Below are 24,942 nucleotides of genomic sequence, written 5' to 3' on the forward strand. Positions count from 1 at the left end.
CCATAGAGTGCAGGTCAAATTCTGAGCAGCTGATCTCACAGTGCCGGGAGCAGATGAAATGACAAATGCTTCCTCATCATTGAAGGAATTAGGAAGTACTTCATGTTGATTCAGTGTTGCAATGATTAGTAGACAGTCTGAAAAAGTTATCTGCAACAACCTTGACAACAAACCATCGCTGCTTCTCAAACAAAAAGACACACTTTTTCATATAGGATCATTTAAAAAAGATCCTTTTTTTTTTTTTTTTTTTTTGCTTTCGGGTCGGTTTACTTTCAAGTGGCAGGTACCCTCAGTTTCATGTAAGAGGGTGTATGCTTTCCTGTAACTAAGTAACCACATAGAGTACAGTGGATGTGTGTTAGCCCACCCCAGCTTGCAGGCTTTTTTCTTCTTCTTTTTTTTTTTTTTTTTTCAATCTTTGAGCACAAACAATTTAATTCGCTTGGCAAACGTCAGACAATCTGGTTCCCCCAAATGGGAATAGAATAGAATAGAATAGAATAGAATGACTTTATTGATCCCAAACTGGGAAATTGTGGCGTTACAGCAGCAGGTTGTCCAAACACACAATATGAGCAAAAAAAACACAATATTAGCAAATCTAAACACAATATAATATTAAATACAAAGTAAATAAGCACTAAAGATATCAAAACTAAGAATGGGAATATATACAACCAGGATTTAACTAAGCATTACTAGTCTAAAATATGAAAGATTAAATGTACATGTGCAAAAACAGAGTTGTAAATGGACAGTACTGACATAGAGCTGTGCAATCAGTGATACATAAGTTAAAGTGCATGAGTGTAGACATGTTATCAGCAGAGACTATTCAATATAACGGGGAAGTTGTTGGTTCAAAGAGAGCAGATGTACAGGCTTTTATTTGGCTTTCTGTTTTTGTTTGCATAAGAAGTAAGCATGCTGCTCTGTCTGTATACTAATGGGTACAATGCATTCACCATACAGCTCTGCAAAATGATATTTTAAAGTTACACCAGTATATCACTGTTTACCTTTTTTTTGTGCAGTCAGAGACCGTGTGAGAACCAAGATGGAGAGAGACATCCTGGCAGACGTCAACCACCCGTTTGTTGTCAAACTGCACTATGGTGAGCAAGCATGACGCTCTATGCAGCTTCAGAATTTGATTATTATCTTCTCGGCTCAACGGATTTCCCCTGAAGTGTGTAATTGATTTAAACTCCGGAAATGTTTGTTTTAGTTACTGGTACTTTCCCAAATTTTACCGCAGATTCTGATCTGATTTACTCGTGTGTTTATTTGCAGCATTCCAGACCGAAGGGAAGCTGTACTTGATCCTGGATTTTCTCCGAGGAGGAGATCTCTTCACCAGACTCTCCAAAGAGGTCAGACGGATTTCTAGATTTAACTACTTTGTTTTTAATCATTTTCATCTGAATTCTCTTGGGCTTTTAAAAAAAAAATATTTTGTCATTGTTTTCATCCTCTAATCTCGTCCCGCTCAGGTGATGTTCACCGAGGAGGATGTGAAGTTTTATCTGGCAGAGCTGGCACTTGGACTGGACCACCTCCACAGCCTGGGCATCATTTACAGGGACCTCAAACCTGAAAAGTAAGAGCAAGAAAACATTCTCAACACACAGAAACATTGTTCAACAAATACGTATTTGATTGAACATAATACTTGAGTCCAAAAGCATGTTGACATAACGTTGAGATAATGTTGATCTTTCCTTTTAGCAAGCTGATTAAAATCTCTTGCAATTAGTAAGACAGTTCATTACACTTAGCACAGGTTTATAACTGTAAAGCCAAATCTTTAGAGAATGAATCAATAACTGGAATTATTCATATACATGCTCTTACTTCTTGTATAGAAAAGCTGCTATCCTTACTTCAGTGCTCACTAAAGAGCCTTTTATTTAATAATCTTAAAAACTTTGCATTGCCCAAAAAGTACAAACATTGATTATTCCTCAATATAAATGACTAACAGGGTACCACATGCACAGCCAACCTACTTTCTCAAGTGCCGGTCGGTAGAAAGAACATACAATGAAAAAATAAATCGATGATCCGTGGCAGACTGAAAACCACTGTCAGCTTCCTGCTGGGGGAATCTGAGGAAGCTGCAGGCGAAATGCGTTGTTCGCTCACAATAAAGTGACAGTAAAGTAATTTTCAGTGTGCCACGAGTTATTTTAATTGGTTATTCCTTCTATTCTTAGGATTAAAAACAATCTTTTATCTAATCTGATAAATGATTCTACTGTTTTGCACTTTTTAGGTACTGTACTCTGTGGGATTTGCACTTTAAACATTCTAAATTATCTTTCTTCAGCATACTTTTGTTTATTTCCCTCAGGCAGAAAAAATTGTATGAATGCAAACCTGCCTAATTAAACATTTTCAAATCCTTTTAATGTTTTGAGCTCTGCATTTTTTTTGGGTTTATCGCTACTTTTTGTTTTGTCAGTGTGCCATAAGTGTTTATTATGAATTCCTCAACCCCCTACATAAATCTGGCACACAAACCCACAAATTGGAAAATCTCTACACAGCGCTGCTAGTGAGCAAAAGCCTATAGGGTACCTAAATTTTAAAGTTAAAATGTCACTTTTATATTGCAGGAGATAAACCAGGCTAAAAAAAGGGCAAGGCCAAAGACAGGGGGTAGTTCAGTCCGTAGTGGGACCTCAATGTGCAGAGTGTGATGTCTTGATGATTAAAATGTTCGCACCTTTTAAGACATATGTGATAAATTCTTTTCCAGCATTCTCCTGGATGAAGAGGGTCATATCAAACTTACAGGTGAGTCTCCAGCTCCCCTCTTCTACCCAATCCTCTGCTGTATTTGCAATAAGTCCTCAGAAGCACACAAGAACGAACGTCCTCTTAACAAAGATGTTTATCAAAGATCGGTCCTCACAAGTACATATAGACAAACACACCCAGACACACATGCACGCACACACACACACACACACACACACACACACACACACACACACACACACTCTCCTCCCCTCTACTTTGACCTGAAAGAACGTCCTCTTAACAAAGGTGTTTATCAAAGATTGGTCCTCACAAGTACATATAGACAAACACACACACGCACACTTTCCTCACCTCTACTTTGACCTTCATTACTCACCGTGTGGAAGAAGCCTTATCTCTCTGACTCCAGATATCTGCATACACGCCCGTGCGTGTTCTAAAAGTTAATTATTGCACTTTATCTTTTTTGTCAATCTCTATAATCACCACAATATATTTACCCCGCGGGCCCTGCCGCCGCCGCCGCCGACTCAAAGGTGACTGCAAGAGATTACAGAGAGGCATTATTACAAGTCACACTGATGAAGCATTAAAGCAATTAATGTCGACACAGATGAGGCTACTTTAAGAGTGAAAACGACCTTACAAACACTTTGTAAAACGGGAGTAAAAAGATGCATCTAAAACATAAATAATCCAGATCAGCAGATAGTGACGCATGTGAAGAGTGTGCTGCTGTGTTCATGTTCTGACTGACTCCTGTGGTGTGCTCTCCAGATTTCGGCTTGTGTAAAGAAGCCATCGATCATGAGAAGAAAGCGTATTCCTTCTGCGGTACTGTGGAGTACATGGCGCCCGAGGTGGTGAACAGACAGGGACACACCCACAGCGCCGACTGGTGGTCATTTGGAGTGCTGATGGTAAAAGCTGAGAAAATGTTGTTTGTTTTTTATAACACTCAAGCAGTTATGTGATTAAATATACAGAGGTATTTGATACATCACAGTTATTTAATCTGTCTTCCAGTTTGAGATGTTGACCGGGTCACTGCCGTTTCAAGGGAAGGACCGCAAAGAAACTATGAGCCTGATTCTGAAGTGAGTAATCTTTACATTAAGATGTGAAAATAATTCAACACAGAAGCACATTGTCACATATTTTTTTTGTTACTTCCAAAATCATCTCTTGAGATTAGATGAAAATGATTCAAGCTGCTCTTCTGTCTGTCCCGTCTGCAGGGCGCGGCTGGGCATGCCTCAGTTCCTGAGTACGGAGGCTCAGTCTCTGCTCAGGGCCTTGTTTAAGAGGAACCCTTCCAACAGACTGGGTCAGTATCAACTCAGAAACCACAATATTTACAAATGGCAACATGAACTCTTTGTCTCTAACTGCCAACTGTTGATTTTCTCTTAGCATCTGGGGCCGATGGTGCCGAGGAGATCAAAAGACACGGGTTCTTCTCCACCATAGACTGGAATGTGAGTGTCAATCATTTCCATATTATATTATTTATTTATTTATTATATTTCCATTGATAATTACAACAAATTGCGACCAATTTTGTGAGTTAAACCTTGCTACATGTTGCAATAAAAAAATCTTCTTTTACTCCTTTTAGAAACTCTTCAGGCGAGAGATTAAACCTCCATTCAGACCAGCGGTGGCACGTCCCGATGACACCTTCTATTTTGACTCTGAGTTCACCTCCCGCACCCCTAAAGGTGAGAGATCCTGTTTAATGTTCCCCTGGGTCTGTTCTGTCAGTTTAATCCATGTCTGTGTCCTCCCTGACAGCAGTCAAGGTTAATATATAAATACAGTGTGTTATATGTATAGAAGACACACAGCTGTGATGACAGCATCATTAAGCATTCATTTTATAACAGAGGTGCTTGTACAAAACATTAGAGCTCGACCGATAAATCGTCCAGCCGATAATAATATCCGCCGATATTAGTTTATCCAGCAACTAATGGTATCGGCTAATTTTATCCCAGATATGCGCCGATATTACTGGATTTATTCACCAGTCAAGAAGCATTTCATTTGAGCATCATTGTATTACACTAGCAGCTTTTTCACCAGCAGAGGGCGCTACATGGATTACAACAAGCATTATCACCCTCCAGAGTGTCAAGCAGTGATTCATGTTCATGCACAGTTACTTTCCAGTTGAGTGACCATCTTGTCTTCATTATATATCTTTTCCAAAAGTGTTTTATAACTTCATTTGATTGAAACCATCTCCGTCTTTCTTTACGGATCAAACATAGATCTAAGAGAGATATCGGCCGATATATCTGTATCTGATATTTTCTCTCTCTACTATCGATATCGGTATCGGCCCCGAAAATCTCATATCGGTCAGGCCCTACAAAATATTTATATAGACTAATTCAAATTGACTTCCAAGGCGCATAATAAACAACTTTCCTTATTATCTGTCAGACTCCCCTGGAGTTCCCCCAAGTGCCGGAGCTCACCAGCTCTTCAGAGGCTTCAGCTTTATTGCGTCGACTCTGTTGGATGAGGAAGGTTCAGTGGAGCCAGTCAAACCCCCACCACACCCAGTGGTTCAGGTAAGATTAAGTAGATGATTCACTGTTTTTTTTTTTGACTAGATGCAATTGAAAACATTCATTTTAGTCTTAGATTGTGAGTGATTTCCTTTAACACAGCTTATATGTATTTAAAGACAGCATACTGTATGTATAGTTACTACAGCTGTGTTCACAATGTGTAAGAGAGAGAGAGGCACAGAAGTGTTTCTAAAAATAGATTCTAAACCCCACTATCATCCGTCTTCCTCATTAGTACTGTCAGTTTTTCACCCCCTCCCCTAACCGCTCCTCTCCTTTGTAACTCTTCTTCTGCAGCAATTACACGGGAAGAACCTGCTGTTCAGCGACGGCTACGTGCTGAAGGAAGACATCGGCATGGGCTCCTTCTCTGTCTGTAAACGATGTGTCCACAAAGCCACCAACACAGAATACGCCGTCAAGGTATGATGAACACACCAACAGGGCCCCAAGTCTCTAGCTACACTATTCTCCTCTGTCGCCCCCTGGTGGTGGAACGAAATACCATACTCCATTCGAGTCCGTTTGCACCTTAAAAAAAGAAATCTGAAGATTTTTCATGGCTCTTTCATGGCCACCTGCGCACTTAATGATTTTGATGAAGATGATGATATTGATGTCGACATTTAGGATAGTTTTGATTCTGATTAGAAGTCTCAATAACAGCTGTCGATGTTGTTGTTGATGACGATATATTAACTTAATTTAAAAAAGTGCTCTTCCTCTGCGCACTAGCTGTCAGCACCTGTGTGTCCGACAGACTCAAAGCTGTTCGTTTTGCACTTACCGATGTTGTTTCCTCCTCTCTAGATCCTCACTTGTGTTTTACTTACACTGCTAAATTAATTGTACATCTCACTCCAGGGAAAATTACAAATTGTTTGAGGCAAACTTAATGAACAAGTTATCCCTTCTAGTTTATCAAATTCAAAGATAGTGTAGACACAAAATGTGAATTTAAAACGTGTGAATCTCTTAAAATATGAACTTTTTGTCAACGTTTTCTTTGCGATTGACAGATGATTGACAAAACCAGCACAGACCCGTCTGAGGAGATCGAGATTCTGCTTCGATATGGACAGCACCCCAACATCATCACCCTGAAGGATGTAAGTGAACTCTCTTACTGCGTATCCCACTCTGTTATTTAGGATTACTACGAGGTGGTTCTGAAGTCCACAGCTGTAGTTTTGACTGTGTTTGTGTTTCTGTGTCAGGTGTACGACAACAATAAGCAGGTGTTCCTGGTGACGGAGCTGATGCGTGGAGGAGAGCTGCTGGATCGGATCCTCAAGCAGAAGTCCTTCTCGGAGAGAGAGGCCAGCGCCGTGCTTCACACCATCACCAAGACAGTGGATTACCTGCACGCACAGGGGGTGAGCACACTGTGTAGTACTCGTAATACAGTTTAAAGCCTGTTTGTGGACTTTATGTTTTATTTAATTGATTTCTAATCAGAGGATTAGATTAGCAAATTTGCATCTTTTTAGTTATTGGTCATTGATAAATCTTGAAATTTATAAAAAACGTATTCTATGTTATAAACTTATGAAGCACAGAAACATTTTTCACTGCATAGCTGGCTCGATGTGATCTGTTGTTTTATCACTCAAAAGTCTAGTGCGGACAGAAGAGTCTTAACTAAATGCATGTTTATAATGTTTTAAGTTTGACTATTTAAATCCGTACAAACACAATCTGTCAAGCCTCACTTATTGTATTCATCAGAACGCAGCTTTGTGTTGCTTCATCACTCCTCGTTTTCACCTTCCCCGTCATCCTCCAGGTGGTGCACAGAGACCTGAAGCCCAGTAACATCCTCTACGTCGACGATTCAGGTAACCCCGACTCCATCCGGATCTGTGACTTTGGCTTCGCTAAGCAACTGCGCGCCAACAACGGCCTGCTGATGACCCCGTGCTACACCGCTAACTTTGTAGCTCCCGAGGTGAGCAGAAGGATTTACAGAAGCTGTTCAGAACTGGATTAAAAGTTGTGTCACCCAGATTGACCTGGATTAATGAGTAATGTTAAATTGAGACATTAAAGTAAATTGTGTGTCTCCATCATCTTTATCGCAGGTGTTGAAGCGTCAGGGTTATGATGAAGGATGCGACATCTGGAGTCTGGGAGTCCTGCTGTACACCATGCTGGCCGGGTGAATACCAACACTTCAACCATTTACTTGAACAGTTAAGTCCTTCCCGCTGCCCCTGGAAGTCCACTCTCTTATCTGTCTCCTTTACTTCCTACAGTTTTACACCATTTGCCAACGGACCTGAGGACACCCCCAAGGAGATCCTGAACAGGATAGGCAACGGTCACTTCAGTCTGACTGGAGGAAACTGGGACCCTGTGTCTGATTCTGCCAAGGTAGAGGCTCAAATCTGAAGGACATCTTTAAAAACCTTTGGTGACGCTGCTTTCAGCTGTTACGCTCCGAGACTGTGGAACAACCTTCCTGAGGGTCTGAGAGGACCCGAGAATATTGAGATTTTTAAACGCAGTCTTAAAACTCATTTATTCAGTCTGGCTTTTATATAGTGCTTTATATCAATTCAAATCTTAACATTATTGTTTTGTCTTTTTTTTATCCTACTACAATTTTAAATATTCTTCTCCTATGTATTAATTTTAATATCTTATTGCTTTTATGTGTCATATTTTATTTTATTTTTGCTTCTTCTAGGACCTCGTGTCCAAGATGCTTCATGTGGACCCCCATCAGAGACTGACAGCTCAGCAGGTCCTCAAACATCCCTGGATCGTCCAGAGGGACAAGCTACCCAACAACCAGCTCCCGCACCATGACCCCAAAGTGGTCAAGGTAACACAGAGTTCTCTTCAAATATATCACCAGGATTGCTGAGTTTAAAGGCTTTATATGGGATTTGTCACACTTAAATATAATATAAATCAAGTATATCCTCTGAAAATAACTCTGTGAGTCATGACTGTCTACAATGAGTGTAACACCCGAGTCCCACTGTCTGTGATGTTTTCAGAGTTTTCAGAGTCCTATCTTCACTTTGTTTACATCGCCAGGACGGCCGGCTGACTCCTCCCCTCGTGTATAAAAGTTGTTTAATTGAGGGACTAGAGAAAAGAAGAATAACATACTGTACTCACTGCTTAACTGTGTTTCTAGATCACGCTCATTTCAGGTAAATTTACATGCAGTGTGAAGATACGAGCATAATTAAGATCGCTAGCATTAGCATGCTAACACAACAATGCAGCGCGAGTTGTTTTGGTTTCATGCTGGTTCTCAAGGGCGACATCTGCTGGATCAAAAAATCGCATATGAAGCCTTTAAGTAGGCTTCTAGGCACTTTAATATGTTTTAACTGATTCATACAGAAGCCTGATCAGATATTTATGTTCCTATTAGATACAGTTACTCAGTGCTTGATTTTCAGGATTAAAGGTGCTAAGATAATGTTTTTTGACCAGTAGTAGGTGTCCAGTTTTTTCATCCTTGACTAAACAAATCCCTCGTGTATTTTTGTAAGTAAATTCTTTGGTCTTAAGCCCCACTTTTCTGTGTGTGTGTTTGTTCAGGGTGCGATGGCAGCCACCTACTCCGCTCTGAAAAACTCCCAACCGCCTCCAGAACTGAAGCCCATCGAGAGCTCCTTCCTGGCCCAGCGGCGCGTCAAGAAGCTCCCCTCCACCTCCCTGTAGAGACTCTTTGGAAAAAAAAAAAAAAAAAAAACACACAGCCAATCAGCTCATTGGAGACTGGCCAAAACTGCACCCCCCCCTTGGCTCCAACCACGCAGTCAGCTTGCATCGGGGACCTCGGCGCCCACGCACCTCTAACCAGCCAAGGAACACCGACTGTGGTCCTGCCCCCATCTGGTGACATCACTCCCGCTCTCGCTACTGTATCATCCTCCCTTTTGTCGGGCTGCTGTCAGACAAATCTTTGGACTAGCAAGGAAAATCATGAAAATAGATGGGGGGGGGGGGGGGCTATAAGGGCAAAATAAGAAAGGGTGCAGGTTATTGGCAGATGTATAAGTTGTGTGTGTGTGTGTGTGTGTGTGTGTGTGTGTGTGTGTGTGTGTGTGTGTGTGTGTGTGTGTGTGTGTGTGTGTGTGTGTGTGTGTGTGTGTGTGTGTGTGTGTGTGTGTGTGTGTGTGTGTGTGTGTGTGTGTGTGTGTGTGTGTGTGTGTGTGTGTGTGTGTGTGTGTGTGTGTGTGTGTGTGTGTGTGTGTGTGTGTGTGTGTGTGTGTGTGTGTGTGTGTGTGTGTGTGTGTGTGTGTGTGTGTGTGTGTGTGTGTGATGGTGCATGACCTGCCTCGGGGAGTCGATGCAGCCATGTTTTTCCGATCGTGACAATGACAGTTTTCTCTCCTCATCACTGCTGTAATCGGTTGTCATTCGGCTTTGCTGCACGCCTGTTCGTCTGCCTGTTCCGTTTGTGTTTTCTGTCTTCTTTTTGTAAAGTTGACGAGCTTTATATTACCGGTTGTGCTGCCAAATCAAACTGTGCCGACAGCACGGAACCAGACTACTGTCCAACTGCTGTTAAATGTTTTTCTTGAAAGAGCATAATGAATATGAAAACATTTCTACCATAAAATGCCTCTTTTGGCTTCGGTACAGCCAGAACAAGTGGATTCTGGGAAATGTCAATGCTGATGTTTTTGTTAATGTCAATCTATGCTTGTTTTTGTTCTACAGAGAGAGTGTGAGTATGTTTGGTGTGTGTGTGCGCTAGTTGCATGACTTGCAGTGTGTGTGTGTGTGTGTGTGCGTGTGCGTGTATGTGTGTGTAGTGTCTTGCTGGACGCTGCAGGGTCATGTGCATGGTCCGGTGATGTGATGATGTCATGTGGCTTCCTCGTTTCTCTCCCCTCTCTTCTCTGCTTGGTCGATATGCTGGCAACCATTTTGAGATGTCTCTTATTTTTTATTACTACAAAAATTAGTAACATAGGTGGCTTTCTGTGAAAGAAAACTTGCCCCAAAAAGGAACAATGTGGCATGTTTGAAAAAAAAAAAAAAAAAAAAAAATCTATATTTGCTCTGTTTTGTTTTTTTTCCCACTGTGTTTCTTTGATGATGCATATTGAATGCTGTTTCCTATGTTGGCTGCTTTGGTTGTTGACTCTTTTTCTTTTTTTTTGTCCAAAGAAAGTGGTGAATAAAAGTAATGAAAGATACGCTGAGCACATCACCGTCTGTGAACTCAATGCCCCCACAGGTCTTTCCTTCTGCTTTAAAAAATAAAGGCTCACTTTTTTGTATTGGATCACTCTGAAACTGCCTCCCTCCACCGTTTAAAAAACAAAACAAAAAAAAAACAAACCTGTGAAATCCTTCTGATCCGCCCTCAGCTTGGAGTTTTGTGTTAACTCTTCCATCCATGAGATTTGACTTTCCTTTGACAGGCCTCATAGGGTAGGCCTTGCTTTCAGTTCAGTGCCTGGGCCTACAGGTGAGGTTTAAATGTCACGTATAGAAAACATGAGAAATTAAAAAAAAAAGAGCCTGTACACGTGGGGAAGGAGAGACCTGTGTGGCCTAATGTTAAATGAACCAGCTTGTCTTACCTCAAAAGGGATCAAAGTGATATTATCAATTCTTGTTTGGTGGCAAAGCTCCCTCCTTTCACTAGATTTATGGTAAGATGTTATTGTATGATAAAGATGAAGATTTTTATATCTTACAATATTAAAAAAAAATGCAGTTGCTATGAAAAGCTGTCTCTTGTTTTTGTTTTAGTAAAGCTTTGAATGGGCACGACGACGTTGTGTTGCATTTTATTTCAGATTCACCATCAAAACGTTCTGTTTGATTATCAAAGATCAACAGGCCAGTTTGAAAGAAATTTGTATTTATGCCTTGCAGACACGGAGGTGCTCTGGACTCAATGTTAAGATCAGAATGCATGGTGGAATTTTTGTTACCTAGTATTAGCATGTTAGCATACAAATATTGGCTTTAAGCCTACTTTAGGATAAAGTAAATTAGATATATTTTGTTGTTTAAACAAAGTAAACTACACAATGGTCTAAGAACTACACGGTGCCAGACCCCCCCGGGCTGTTCAATGACCACGTCTGGCCCATTTATTTGAAACACAAGAACACCATGTAGTTAATTTCTTTGTATTAGAAAAGTCAGGAGATATATCAGTTTGTACACACGAGTGCCTGAAGCATAATTCAAACAATCTGTCCAACACAGGCAGGTCAACAGACTCAGAGTGCATCAGAAATCCTTTGTCACATGCTCAACATGACAAGTAGTTTTAGCAGTGCCACTTTTTACTGGTTTTAAATTCTTGCTGGGAAAAAGTTGATGGATATCCTCCTGCATCCAGCAAAGTGCTTTAGTACCAGGGGAGAATAGTTGAATCAGTGTTTTCCCCTGTTGTTGTACCTGTTGTCTACCTGTCAGCCCCTGCCTTTTAAAGCATCCAGTGGTTCCACATCTAGTCACTAGAGGGCGATAAAGGGCAGCTTTTGTTTTTGACAAGTTCTACAATATGTCCTGGTCCTCTTACTGTAGTTGAATGCTTCTCTGAGTAAGCACCGAGTAACTCCTGAGTCTTCTTCACTCTTTATTTTAATGTTTTGTTACAGGTGAAGTAAGTCACCTTTTAAAAAAGAAAAAAACAGTATTTATATAACAGCTTTAGATAACTATTGCACAGTCTGGGCCATGTTTAATGTAAATAGATTGATATAAACAAGAAGACAGTAGGCTATTGTCTTACAAATACATTTTCTGCATGTTAATGGATCTCTGCCTCAGCCCCTCTCCATCTGCCTCTTCTTGTCTGTAGCATTTAAACTGCCCTCATATTCTCTCTGCCTCTCCTCTACATGCTTTTCAGTATCAATATTGACCCCACTTCTACCTGCTGTTACCTTCCTCTGTATGCAAAGCAGCACTCTACAGAACAGTCACACAGTAGCATGGTACTCCTGCACCATAGCTAATGGTTTCTGTCACTTTCTGTCAAATTTCTTTCAAAAAGTTCCCAAAAGAATTCCATTGAAAACGTCCCAAATTTCACCTGAAATTTCCAATTTAAGAAATTACTGGTAAATATTTCCATACAAAATAACCCAACAAAATGACAAACAAATGTGATTGAAAGTTCTGACAAACATCTTCTATAGTATAAAGATTACTGTTCACATTCCTGAAAATCCAAATTTGCGATGAAACTTTTAAATGAAATTTCAAACTAAAATTCATGTTGTTTCATAACATATTTTTAGACAAAGAAATCCTGTACATTTCCGATTCAAATTTCGTAGAGAAATGAAGGATGGAAATTCATGAACATGTCCACACATTCATGTTTGGTAACTCCTTGTTGGGCCGTTGATCTTAGTACCTTGACATCACAGTACCAGTAGTTCACAGTGTTATGAATGATTTTGTGTCCCACACACACACACACACACACACACACACACACACACACACACACACACACACACACACACACACACTTTCAAACTGTCTCACTCAGCCTGCAGCAGCAGAACATTATTGATTTCAGAACAGCAGTATACCAGCAGCATCATCACCATCGACTGTCTCCGGTCGCTGAAGAGAGGAAAGCGATTTCTACTCACTTGACTGCAGCTGAGAATGAGTTTTCTTTAGCGTGATGGGATTGTGTATATGTTGTGAGGAATGGTGGCAGATCCTTTTCTGACCTGAGCTGTAAAAGAGATTCTGAAACTGAATATTTTAAAGATGTCTTTATTCCTGTGTTTGTTTTGCTCTGGTGTGAGTTATAGTAGTAATGTGCAGTTTAAAGCTTCCCCTGTGGATCTGTAAATCTGCACATGCACTCAACAACAGACCCTGATTGACACTCAATGTCAGTCTTCCTTTCTCAGCAGCATGTCTTCAAGCTAATCAATCATCGTCATGGTAATAAAATGCTCTTCCATAAAACATTGCATGCATACACAATGCAAGCTAAACGTTGAAAAATTCATGCTGGGGGGGAAATGATGCTATGTGCCTGTCATCCAGTTAGAGATGCATGTGTGATATCTGACATGGTAGATGTAATATATATGATAATCTCTGCACAAGCTTGTTAGAGTACACAACACTGATCAAAAGCACTGCTGCTAAAGTCCCTGAAGGCATCTCGTAGTTCTTGTTGCTTATTCAGTAACAGAGAGAACGACATATGGAGTGTGACACATAACAGTTATTTAGTGTAGCCATTAAACTTCCCTCCCTCCCCTGAAGACTTTTATAGTCTGGACTGTAATTTAAAAAAAAAGAATTAAATCTTGAACTGCTTCCTTACTGATACATCGATCTGTTAAGAGCAACAATATCATTATTTTTTAGACTTTTTTTAAATTTAAGTTAAGAATTGACTTTCTTTCAACTCAGTTTTTGGTCTCTACCACTCACAGAGAACATTTTGGGGGTTATTTAGAAGATAGTTTCCCCATTTTGAGCAGAGAGAAAGTACTTTACAGCAGAAAACTTTTACCTTTATAAGCTACAATCGGGTACCTAAATACGTTGTTGTCAAATCACTTACATATATGATAGCAAACACTTCATTTTTGAGAAATGTATTATAGTCAGACAACTCAAATTTGTGTTTGTTTAAAATATTTGTTGCAGCAGCAGATCATAGTTTGTGTCCTCTCAGTTTAATTTTACATGCAGTAATTAAGGGAGTGATGGGATGATATCTTAAAGGGGTCATATTCAGCTTTTTCTGGTTTTATATGCCCTTTAGTGTGTTTTCCAAGTGTCCTGTGCATGTTTAGGCACATCTATTTGCAAAAATTCAAAGTCTGCGGAAACGCGGCTTCTCCTCTGTCCTCCTGTTAGCTGTAGCATTAGCTGCATGTAACGCTCGGTTCTAGCCCCCCTCGAAAAAAAATTTGCCAGTGTGACGTCTTGTCAGTGTGAGATCACTGATCTAAGCCCATTGGCTCGTTGTGGCAAGCCCAGCAGCTCGTTAACTTCTGTAGCACGCCCACGATATGCCGTAGCCTGCGGTAGCACAGTAGTGCTAAGGTGCTAATGTTTTTGCTCACCGGCCCTCGGAGCCAGAGTGGCTGAGCGACTGACCAATTACGGCAGAGCCGACAGGCCGACCAATCAGATCAGACTTGGCACACGTGGGGCCTCTGAACGTGGGCACTTCAGAGCCTTAGAGAGTCAGAAGCGAGCCGGTGCATGGAGCGGCAGGACATGAAAACAGACACTTTTTTATAACTTTAACTATTGTGAACGTACTTTAGTAGGTACATAGATTAAATATATGAACCCCAAAAAGGGCATAATATGGGCTCTTTAAACCCCCCAGTTGAAACCTGAAGGTGGATGCTGGGGCTCAGCTAGAGTGCAGTTCTGTCTATGAAAGAAACAGAGGGAGAGAGCAGAAATCTTGCAGCATGAAACGACCGCTAATTGGAAGGAGGTGTTGTCAGGTGATTGTGGATAACGACTCGTGTGAAGTGTGAGATCAGTGCAGCTCGAGTTGACTGTCTGAACAAGCTTCATGTGTGGAACACTGACAGTCTCTGCAGACTCTAAAACATGCACTGTCATCCTCATATCAGCAAGACGGAGAGTTCAAAGAGTAAGAGTGTTTTATTGTTTCAATCTACTGTTTGGCCTTCTAATTGAAGAATGAATTTTAGACTAGCTTGTTAGTGACATTTATGTTCTCTGTGACTCCAAATAATCACCTGTATCCTGACTCTCCTCAGAATCTTTTCTTCTTCTTCCTCTTCTTTGGTAAGAGACAAAATCCACCAGTGTTTCTTCTTTGGCTCGGACTACGTGCGCTCCAGCTGTTTGTCCACCTTCACCTCTGCAGGTAAGTTTTGATTCACTGAAAACAAACCTGATGATGCAATCATTCCAACTGCTACCAATCTGCTACTAACATGCAGTCCCACACACACACACACACACACACACACACACACACACACCAATGCAGTGCTAAAAACAAATATCTGAGTGAAGGACAAAGTAGGAATTTGGAGCTCACTATTCGAGGTAAAGGCACACAGATGCTTGCACACACACACACACACACACAGATTAGAGTAATCTGGAACAGTGACTGGGGTTAGAGAGACTGAGAGCAAACTTTAATCCCATTTTTAGCGATACAAAGAGAGGAGAGAAAAAATAGCATTACATATGCTTGGATGAAACAGATAGTTCTATTTTTAAAGGATAAAACACTTTAATTAATGTATCATACTCAACTAAAAAAAGTCAAATAATAACTGTTCTTGTGTGTGTTGGTGTTTTCTTCTTTGTGCTTTTAGAAACAATGTGTCCAAAGAGTTAAACATGATTGACTTTGTCGTAAGAGAACAGATTTTCTTTTTGGTATAACGCCTGTCTGTCTCTGCACTGAAGCCAAATGCTGCTCAAGACGTTTTGCCAGTGATGCTGTCAATCTGTGTGTGCAGCTCTGCAGGCAGCACGGGGGGATTAGTCGAGAGCGAGGGGGTTTTTAACAGCGGGATGTTGTGCAATCACTTGAATCTTCCAAAAATGGGCATGACGTGAAAAAAAAGTCCACTGAAGCATCTTTTCTGATCCCCTCAAATCTTCCTAGAACAAAAGCTTCGATGTTTCTATTTCACAAGTGTGTAGAACTGGGGGGGGGGGGGGGGGGGGGGGGGGGACACCATGCCAACTCTCTTTTCCAGGGGAGACTTGGCCAAGACAGTCAGCAGCAAAAAAACTCAAAAGTTACAGACAGAGACACAAGGATAAATTTGCATTAAAAGAGAGCCAATCTGGGAGTCAGAAGTTTAAGCAGTCAAACTCAAAAACATCCACATCCTGTAGAATCTGCTTCCAAGTCTCTCATTTTAGATTTAAAAAACATTTAAGGACACCAGCTCCTTGAGTTTCAAGTCATTCTGCAACAGATTCCAGGATGAGGCTGCAGAATACCCAAAAGCCCTTTTTCTCAATTTCTGTTCGAGTGTTTGGGTGTCCATATAATTTGTGTATCTCTTGAAGTTGTTCTCAACTTTGCATTGTTCATTGTTTATAAAAAAATATGCGATAAAAGCTTCTTCATGAGTTTTGTGATACGTCTAAACTGTTCTTCAATTACTTCACTTGTCCCATTGTCCTCTGAATCATCCAAGTTGTCTTCTTTATTATTCTTACCCTGTTTGCAGATGACTGAACACCGTTTTCTTTCATTTTAAAAAAGCTGTATAAAGACTTATCTAGCATATTTAGGGGTTTCTGTCGTTCATTTCTCCTATAGGCACATGCAGGCCAACTTTTCCTTTTAGCTACTGTCTCTCTCTTCCGTTCTCTCTCTTCTCTTCTTCTCCCCTGAGATCAGGAGGCGGGTAAAGCTGAAAGCAGGGCGAGAACAGTCTGTGCTGCTGCTGCTGCTAATGCAAAGCCAATCCCCAGTTAAAAGAAAAAGGCTAAGTGAACAATCAAATATGCATGCACATGGACACTCACATGCACGCACACACACCTCTGACCTGCTAAAAGCTTTTTTTTTTAGTCTTGAGTCACTCCCGCTCAGTTATTAAAAACATCACTGCATGTGAGTGTCTGTAGGGTTATGAGAGAACATCCTGTGTCTTACTTCAGACATCAGTTCTCCCACACTGCTGCAGGACCAGTCGATATTTGTCTAGACGAGGAGGGTAAACTTATCTGCTAATGGAGGGGAAATAAAAGATGCGGGGGGAAGAGGAAAAATCAAAGTATGATATCAGGATGTTGAAGCTACACAATTCAGTCAAGTCAACCTCCATCGCAGTCTAAAACATGAGTTCAGTTTGCTGAAAAGATGGAGTGGCACCTCTTCCCCTTCATTAGGTCATAAAACAGGTCGAGGATTAACATTTCAGGTATTAATATTAAGGATTATACGCAACACAGCAGACTCCAGGCACTGAGATTTTTCTTCTTTTAAACTGCATAAATATAGAACATTAAATTTGGGAACAAGAGCAGTATCTATTATATTAAATTGAAATATGGATTTACACACACAGGACAGGATGACACAGAAGCACACAGAGGATTACACATGGCAGTATTTGCAGCTGGATGTTGTTTTTTTAAAGCTAGTATGATTTCTCGGTAACACATTAAAATTATTTTGTGGGTTCTGCAAGAGAGAGTAGCACGAATTTGACTTAGCTGATCAAAATGTTCCAAATCAATTTTCCTCTAAATCCACTAAATCTGCAACAAACAGCAGGAACACTGCATGCTTTCAAAAATATGTCCACACAGTAAGAGCTGTGTTTTTGTTACTCGAGAGATTCTAATTATGCATTTGTGTGCTGTTTATTTGTCTGTCTTTGTCTGTGTGCAATGTGACTGAACGAGGAAGATATCGTTTTTCGGGTGAAGGCTGTGAGCTGTCAAATAGGTCAGAAGAGGGAGGGAATGTAGGGGGGGGGGCGAGTACCGGGAAAGGCTGACAATGCCGAACAGCAAGGTGATAAAGGGGAGAGAGAGGAATCAGAGCATCACCCCTCCCTCCTGCTTGTGCCATCTGATGCAGAGACGGCGTTGCTAGGGGCAACCATTTGAGCAAGAGAGAGAGAAAAAAAAGGGGGACAGAAGAAGAACATTTCGGGGACCAGCTGGTGCGAGGAGAGAAAACCTGCTACTTGTGCATTAACCTGCCTCGCTCTGCCCCCGGCCCTGACTGACTGAGCTCCAGATGACGACGATGGGACAGGAAAAAAACAAAAACAGTCAAGCAGAGGACACGACATCCTGCCAGCATCAGCAGCAAACGATGCAGGCTGCCCAATCGTCAGCTGACGTGCAGCCAATGAGCTGCCAGGAGGCTCCTCCCCAGCACAACCACTCAGATGCAGAGACAAGCACTCGCCCCGGTGAAAAAAATCTCTTATTAATGAATGGAGCAGCTCGCAGGCTGGATCACTGCACGTCTCCGCACTCTCCTCTTCTGCTGCTCTCTGCTCCGACTCACTCAGGACCAAAACATCAACACTGACTACAAATAAATCAGCAACTGAAGAAGAGTTTAGGCGGCAGCCATGAAGCGACGACAAAGAAACAGAGACTTGCATGATGAGGACATGGCCGCAGCGATTAAAAACAAGGATCCCCATCCTGAAATCCAACCACCGGACTCACCTTCTCCATCATCTTCTTCTCCTCCTCTTCCTCCTTTAGCCATGCCACCTTCCACGTCCGCCTCCGCTCTCCTGGCGCTGGCCTCCCCAGCCACCCGGCGCTCCATTTCCATGGGAGACTTCAGGAGGGTGACAGGGGCTCTGCTAGCGGGCTCCGATCCGCCCTCCACCTCGGCCACGGCCCCCTCCTCCAAGCTGGTCACCCCGAGCTCCAGCATGGAGTTCGAGGCGGCCCGCCGGCGCCTCCTGGAGGTGGAGGAGCGTCAACGCGTCATCAGGGAGATGGAGCGGCGGCTCGAGGAGCTCAGGGAGGTGTTCGTGCGCTCAGAGGAGGAGGTGGTGGTTCACGGGGAGCTGGTGTCGCGGATTACCACCGCCGCCCAGCAGGGGGAGCTGTACGTGGCGGAGAACGGGCAGCGTCTGAAGAAAGGCCTCAAGTTCAAGAAGCATCGACCCACCATCGTGTTCTCCTCCATGCTGGGACTCCGCACGTGCCTCCCCTGGCCTGTGAAGCTCAAATAGGACAAAGAAGAACTCTTTTTAAACCTTTGCTAAAAAAAAAATACGCTTTGAATTAACTGGAAGATAGACTTCCATTCTTAAGCTATCACCACACAGCTGCTCTAAAGTGTCCACCTGTCTGCTCTTGTATCCTGAGGCTGGTCCTCCAGGTCTTTAGAGTGCCTACAATTATCACAAATGCTAGTAAGGAGCTTCCTGTTCTGTGCATTTCTGAGGAAATTCTTGCTAGAGAATCAATCAATTAAGCTAGTAACCAGTGCAATGTGTACAGGATGTCATTATGTCTTCATTACCTTCAGAGCTACTTTTGCTGCTTGCAGTTTGATGCTGGACTTGCACGGAAGAGATTGTTTGTCGATACAGAATCGGTTGGTGCTCTGATGAGTCATTTTTCAGGTGATGCGGGAGGAGAGGCTGCACACCTTCTAACTTACGCAGCAAATGATCAAAAAAAAAAGCTAACGAGGATTATGTAAAAAACAAACTTCCAAGAAGGAGACGTGTAGGTGTAAAAATGAGACAATGAGGCAGAGAATAGTGAAGGGCAGCGAGAGAATCAGAGGTGAGGCTATGATGGGGATTGCTGCACTGTTACATAAAACCACGAGTGCAGTAAGAGCAGCAGCGCATGAAAAAAGAAAAAAGAGAGAGAACACGCACAAAGTGTGGTAACAAGATGGCATATGCAGAATACGTGCCTTGGCTTCTGTGTGTCAACAAGTCCTTGTTTTTGGCAGTATAACCTAGATAAAAGCAAAGGAAGGATGGAGATGAGTTTGGTGCTGGGGTGATTCCCACCTGTGGCCTCTTTTAAATCCAGTCACCTAGCAACCACTCATCTCTCATCCATCCTAAATCCACTTGCACTAAAACACAGAATGTATTTATCAGAGCACTGTAACCACGACACAACTGGACGGCTGTAACCCAGAAGGACTCGGGATGCTGATTTATCGGCTGCATTCTTTAAAATTGAAGCGAGGACCGAGTATGAATAGTATTGTTACAAGGTGCTTTATTTATTAGATGATTAGAGGATGCACTTTGGCTTAGCAGTGCATGCGTTCACAAGGAAATCTAAGGTAGGCCATCACTGTTTGCTGAATGTGTTTGCTGTTATGAAGGCAAGATGATAAGACATACGTAACATTAGTCCAATCAGCACATAAAGAATGTCATAGGCAATAGTTAGGTAATATGTCTTTATTAAGCGATTGTATTTTGAAGCCTAAACAGTACGTTTTGGGTCATGTTGATAGATTGATTAGAAACTATGTTATATGCAGACGACGACCTGATTTCTATATTTCAAAATCAGGTCATTCCTTGGTCCAATTGTTCCTCTTTTGTCTCCTCTCTTTAGATTAGCGACGACTAAGTATCTCCTATACCCTATCTGTCTACTACACCAATCCCTTTGCTTTCGGCTTTGCATGTGTGCTCGTAGAAAGCACAGCCAATACACCAGGGATGTCTATTTTTGGGCACTGGAAGGTTATGGCAGAGAGGCAGGCATTCAATCTTGGCACTGCGTTTGTTTGTAAAAAAACAAAAGCGTGCATGGAGATGGTGGTTTTGCTACTCTCTAAAAGGGTTTTTCTGCAGATGAAGGATCCCTGACGCTGCTTTGTTTTTGCTATCCAGTCATTAATGACCACGCTAAAGAACAAAGAGAGGCACGAGGTTTGACTGTATCCTTTCTCGGGTTTCCAGAAAATCCTCATCCATCCTTTAAATATTCAAAATGTAACTGCACCCTTGCAATGATCGGCATGATTGGGGTCTGCCAATGCATCATTGGAGAAGCATTAAAACTGATCTTTAACTCTGTCAAGTCAAGGGTGGCAGGCAGAGTTAAAGGAACAACATGATGCACGAGGGAAATGATGTATGTTGATGCAAATCAAATAGAAAGAAGACACAGGTTAGCTTTGGTTGTTTTCTATTCTTACCTTAAGGGCTAAAATGATCGGTTTGTCAAAGATTCATGGGAGCACATTTTCGAAAAAGGGCACTCCAACAATTATTGCACATGGTGGTGGGGTTTAGTTGTCATAGAAACAGGAACCAATAACACAGTGAAAGAATGTTTGTAATGTTCTCTGTGGAGTCCTCAGGAGGTAGAATTTGAAAAAAAAAGAATCAAATGAAGGTTTATTCTAAGATGATATCCAGGTGTATGATGGGAAATGTAGGATGTAGAATTTCTGGAGCTTGACTTTTGGCGGATGTGGTTCAGTGGTAGAATCGGTCGTCTCTCGACTGGAAGGTCGGGGATTCGATCCCCAACTCCTGCAGCCACATGTCCAATATGTCCTTGGGCAAGATCCCAAGTTGCTCCTGCTGCTTCGTCGGGCGGTGAGTGAATGTGTGTGAATGGGATTATAAAACTGACAAACACTTTAAAAGCAGCCTCTGCCATCAGTATGTGAATGTGTAGATGTGACCTGCGTTGTAAAAAGCGCTTTGAGTAGTCATAAGAGTAAAAAAAAAAAACGCTTTTCAAGCTCGGGTCCATTTACAAATCCAGCACCATGCTGCTGCTGCTCTTTATGGGTTCTCTAACTTCATAGAAGACAAAATATCTCGAGTGACCCTTTAAGCTACAGAGACGCTACAGATCAAATCCTCAGCTTTCAGATTTGTGATCGCCATGATGACCTTATCATTGAATGTTCACTTTCACTGCATTCCACATGGTCAAGGGAATAACTGCTTGCCATCTCTGTGCTCATCTATACCAAACAATATTCAGCTAAGCTAGATAAGCTAACAGAACGCTTGAGCAGAATGAAAGGGTCTTGTAGGCCTTAAACATGTATACATGGTCCTATGTACATAGCTGGAGTTAAACTGTATATACAGCTGGCTTATATATCGCTTCATTCATATGCCTTATGCAGAAGTTTGTGCATTGGCAGCGCTAATAAAGCTGGTGATCATGCTAAAGAAAAGAAAGCGATGGTGAACAGGAAAGCTCCAGACCATCACTGACCTCATCCAGAAACATCATTATCTGGGAAGAAGAAGAAACTCACGCACTGTTGTGGGACTGCACCTTTTTGTGTTTTTCTATGAATTAAAAAAAAAGTTTTCGACTACTTTTCCCAAAGATCTCTGGGCCCACTTGCAGAATGAATGTAATGTTGATTTTTTTTTTAACTCAAGTGTTTCGTTCTCCCGTTTAAAAAAACTATTTATAGAGTGCATATGTGTTTTTTGTGAACCTGTGGTTGGAATAAGATTTTCCTGTTTTCTGATTATTCTTAGCCCAAAATAAATGTTTGGAGATCTGAAAACGACATGTTAAAAAAAGTTTTACAGCCCTTTACACATCGGGCCGAGCACGGGTCTAAAAAACACTTTCCTCATCCTGTTTTGATATGTCGTGTTTGCTTATGTGTTTGCTTTTGTTTTCCTTGATCCAGGTGACTTTGACCAATAACTGAAAGTATGATGATGTTTATTAAGAGCTGTATATTCTACTTTATTATGTGTGTTTAGTCACACTTTTATTTTGAAAATGGTAAACAGAATGCTTTGGGGTCAATTTGCTATAAGATTTTAACGTAACATGAAACAGTTATTTGCATTTAATGACATGACTTGATTGAGATTTATTTTTGGGCTTTCTGCCTTCATTTGATAGGACAGTGGATGGAGTAAGAAATGGGAGAGCGAGTGGGGAATGAAATGCGGGAAACCTTGTTTGAACCAGGGGAGGACTATAGCCTCCTAACTGGGGCGCAACCTAACCGCTAGGCCATCTGTGCCCCAATTTTAACAATTTATGAGAGATTAAAGGGGACATATTATGAAAAGACCACTTTGTCAGTGTTTCTGAACATATATTTGGGTAACCTGAGTGTCTACCGGCCCACAAAATGTGAAATAAACCATCCAGTCCTTTGTTTGTGGTCTGCATAAGTCTTACAAAACAGAGGAAAATGCTCCGTTTCAAATTTGCTCTCCTTGTGACATCACAGTGGGATCCTGGTATCTCCACCCATGGACTCCACCCGCAGCCTAGAGCAAAACTTTTGTGCAGGTCCCCCATTTTTATTCTCACTATAGAGGAGTGATGTCTACAGGGAAAACTCAGGGGGGGCTCACTGCATTTAAAGAGACACACACACCAAAACGGAGCGTTCTGAGAGAGCTGGTTTATACAGGGTCACAAACCTCCTCTGGTGCTTGATTCATGTTATATTTTGAACAAAGCACAGCACAGATGTTTCATTTAGACCACAGGGGACTGTTTGAAAAGGTAGAAAAATGGGTATAATATGTCCTCTTTAATGGTTTATAGACCTAAAGAAAATACAATTGACCCTCAATTTGTGATTTAAAGAAACAGCTGTACTTAAAGGAAGTTGTCCCCAAAGCTCTCTGTTGTACCTGCACTGCTTCTCAAATAACTTTTTGCTTTTTGATGCACATTTAAAGAATGAATGTTCTGCTATCTGTAATGCTTCAATTTGCCACCACTTATCTCAGTTTCTGGACACTATGCCATTAACTTGAGCAAAGAGCTACAATGTATACGATGAGTTCATTTGAAGCATTATCAGGTTTTGTAAAGAAAAAAGGCTGAATTATTAGAATAAAGACCGACAGAAATGTTGAAAAGAATCCTGTTTCTTTTTTGTGTGGACAGAAAACTCCTAAACAGGCTGCATCCTCTCCCTCTCTGGGATTCTTCTTGAAAGTGTTAAACATGAGAGTGTTCCAGGTGGGATCTCTAAATATTGCATCCTTTTGGCCGTTGCGTGGGAAGTTAACGGGGTCACTTTGCGTCAGCAGCACAGCAGCGCAGCATCCAGTGCCAGATCAGCAAGAAAACTTTGACGTAACAAGAAGCCGAAAAAGACTAAATACAGGCATATAGAGTCGCTGTGTTGTCCGTCAGAGCCTCATCTCAACTGATTATTCCGTTTAATGGATGTTAGGTAACCTTGAGTTCGGATGAAAAGGGCACGATTACTGGAAATATATCCCATTTCCAAGTGCTCATTATAGCAGGCGAGGATTTGATAAAGTTCCATTAAGCTGATGTTGCTGCTGCTGCTGCTCACTTAATGAAAGGCATTACCCGTATGGATGGATTTCAGACGGGCAGCTCTGCATATCGAGGGTATTAGAAAGTTAGAACATCCTCTATTATGTTTTATTTTCAGAGATTACACACACATGCAACTTGACCTGCTTATACAATAAAAAAAATATTAATGATTGACCCAAGAATGATTCTCTTCCACTCAGGAACTGTATAAATCCAGAGATTAGTTCTGGCTTTATGTATATCATGGATTAGTTTTACATCACATGATATATCCTGTGTGTGTATGATTGAACATAGAATGAATTAAATTAGTGAATAAATAGATTTGAAATACAGTATTTTAGAATTCCATTAAAACGACTTGTCGTAGGCATTAGTTCACACTCAGCTGGCAGAGCGGGGCCCATCAGGCGTTATTCTCCTGGCTGAGAGTGAGATGGCCGGTTATATAAGTGGCAGGTTGGAATTTCATCATCCTGGCCTCGAGACAACTAGAATCGGGGCCGTGTCGCGTCCACATGCAGGCTGGAGGAACGGAGAGCTGCAGGGAAGACTGCCAGGAAGGATGGATTGAGAGATTTGGCTTTAGGGAGGCGTCAAGGGGAGGAGGGGGGAAATGAAGAAGGCCAAAAATTGTCAGCAGGAGATAATGCAATTTAAAAATGTATGAACATGAGGTACACAGGGCGCAGAGCATCCTTTATGAACCTGGAGATGTGCCACGGAGGATGATGCAACTTTTTTCATGCTTTGCTCACGCTCACATTATTTGTAATTTAATAGAAATACTGTGACTTTTACTGTAAACCAAGACCTAAAGAGCTTGTTTTTGATCTTACAGAGGAGCTACGCTTTGATTTTAATACGC

The 24,942-nt window shown here is 41.6% G+C and overlaps 2 protein-coding genes across 5 annotated transcripts in view; both read left to right on the plus strand.

The window, feature by feature from the left end:
* The window catches only part of rps6ka1 (ribosomal protein S6 kinase a, polypeptide 1), a 50,993-nt gene extending 39,935 nt beyond the window's left edge, over positions 1 to 11,058 (plus strand). For all 4 annotated transcript variants that reach the window (XM_061063728.1, XM_061063729.1, XM_061063731.1 and 1 more), the window contains 18 exons: positions 1,038 to 1,118; positions 1,297 to 1,376; positions 1,497 to 1,603; positions 2,765 to 2,802; positions 3,547 to 3,689; positions 3,796 to 3,866; positions 4,008 to 4,096; positions 4,183 to 4,247; positions 4,388 to 4,490; positions 5,218 to 5,348; positions 5,646 to 5,771; positions 6,368 to 6,457; positions 6,566 to 6,724; positions 7,135 to 7,296; positions 7,430 to 7,506; positions 7,604 to 7,721; positions 8,038 to 8,175; positions 8,910 to 11,058. In XM_061063728.1, the coding sequence (XP_060919711.1) occupies positions 1,038 to 1,118; positions 1,297 to 1,376; positions 1,497 to 1,603; positions 2,765 to 2,802; positions 3,547 to 3,689; positions 3,796 to 3,866; positions 4,008 to 4,096; positions 4,183 to 4,247; positions 4,388 to 4,490; positions 5,218 to 5,348; positions 5,646 to 5,771; positions 6,368 to 6,457; positions 6,566 to 6,724; positions 7,135 to 7,296; positions 7,430 to 7,506; positions 7,604 to 7,721; positions 8,038 to 8,175; positions 8,910 to 9,032 (1,901 nt within the window). In that variant the 3' untranslated portion in view covers positions 9,033 to 11,058. The remainder of the gene's footprint in view (positions 1 to 1,037; positions 1,119 to 1,296; positions 1,377 to 1,496; positions 1,604 to 2,764; positions 2,803 to 3,546; positions 3,690 to 3,795; positions 3,867 to 4,007; positions 4,097 to 4,182; positions 4,248 to 4,387; positions 4,491 to 5,217; positions 5,349 to 5,645; positions 5,772 to 6,367; positions 6,458 to 6,565; positions 6,725 to 7,134; positions 7,297 to 7,429; positions 7,507 to 7,603; positions 7,722 to 8,037; positions 8,176 to 8,909) is intronic.
* Positions 11,059 to 17,899: 6,841 nt separating this feature from the next.
* LOC132993287 (uncharacterized) lies at positions 17,900 to 19,527 on the plus strand. The gene has a single exon (XM_061063039.1). The coding sequence runs from the start codon at positions 18,392 to 18,394 to the stop codon at positions 19,010 to 19,012; it is 621 nt and encodes a 206-aa protein (XP_060919022.1). The 5' UTR covers positions 17,900 to 18,391; the 3' UTR covers positions 19,013 to 19,527.
* The last annotated feature ends 5,415 nt before the right edge of the window (positions 19,528 to 24,942 follow it).

Source organism: Labrus mixtus, chromosome 18 (assembly GCF_963584025.1).
Source record: "Labrus mixtus chromosome 18, fLabMix1.1, whole genome shotgun sequence".
Taxonomy (NCBI): Eukaryota; Metazoa; Chordata; class Actinopteri; order Labriformes; family Labridae; genus Labrus; species Labrus mixtus.

Coding starts and splice junctions, on each gene's coding strand:
- LOC132993287 (XM_061063039.1), top strand. CDS start 18,392: ATGAAGCGACGACAAAGAAACAGAGACTTGCATGATGAGGACATGGCC.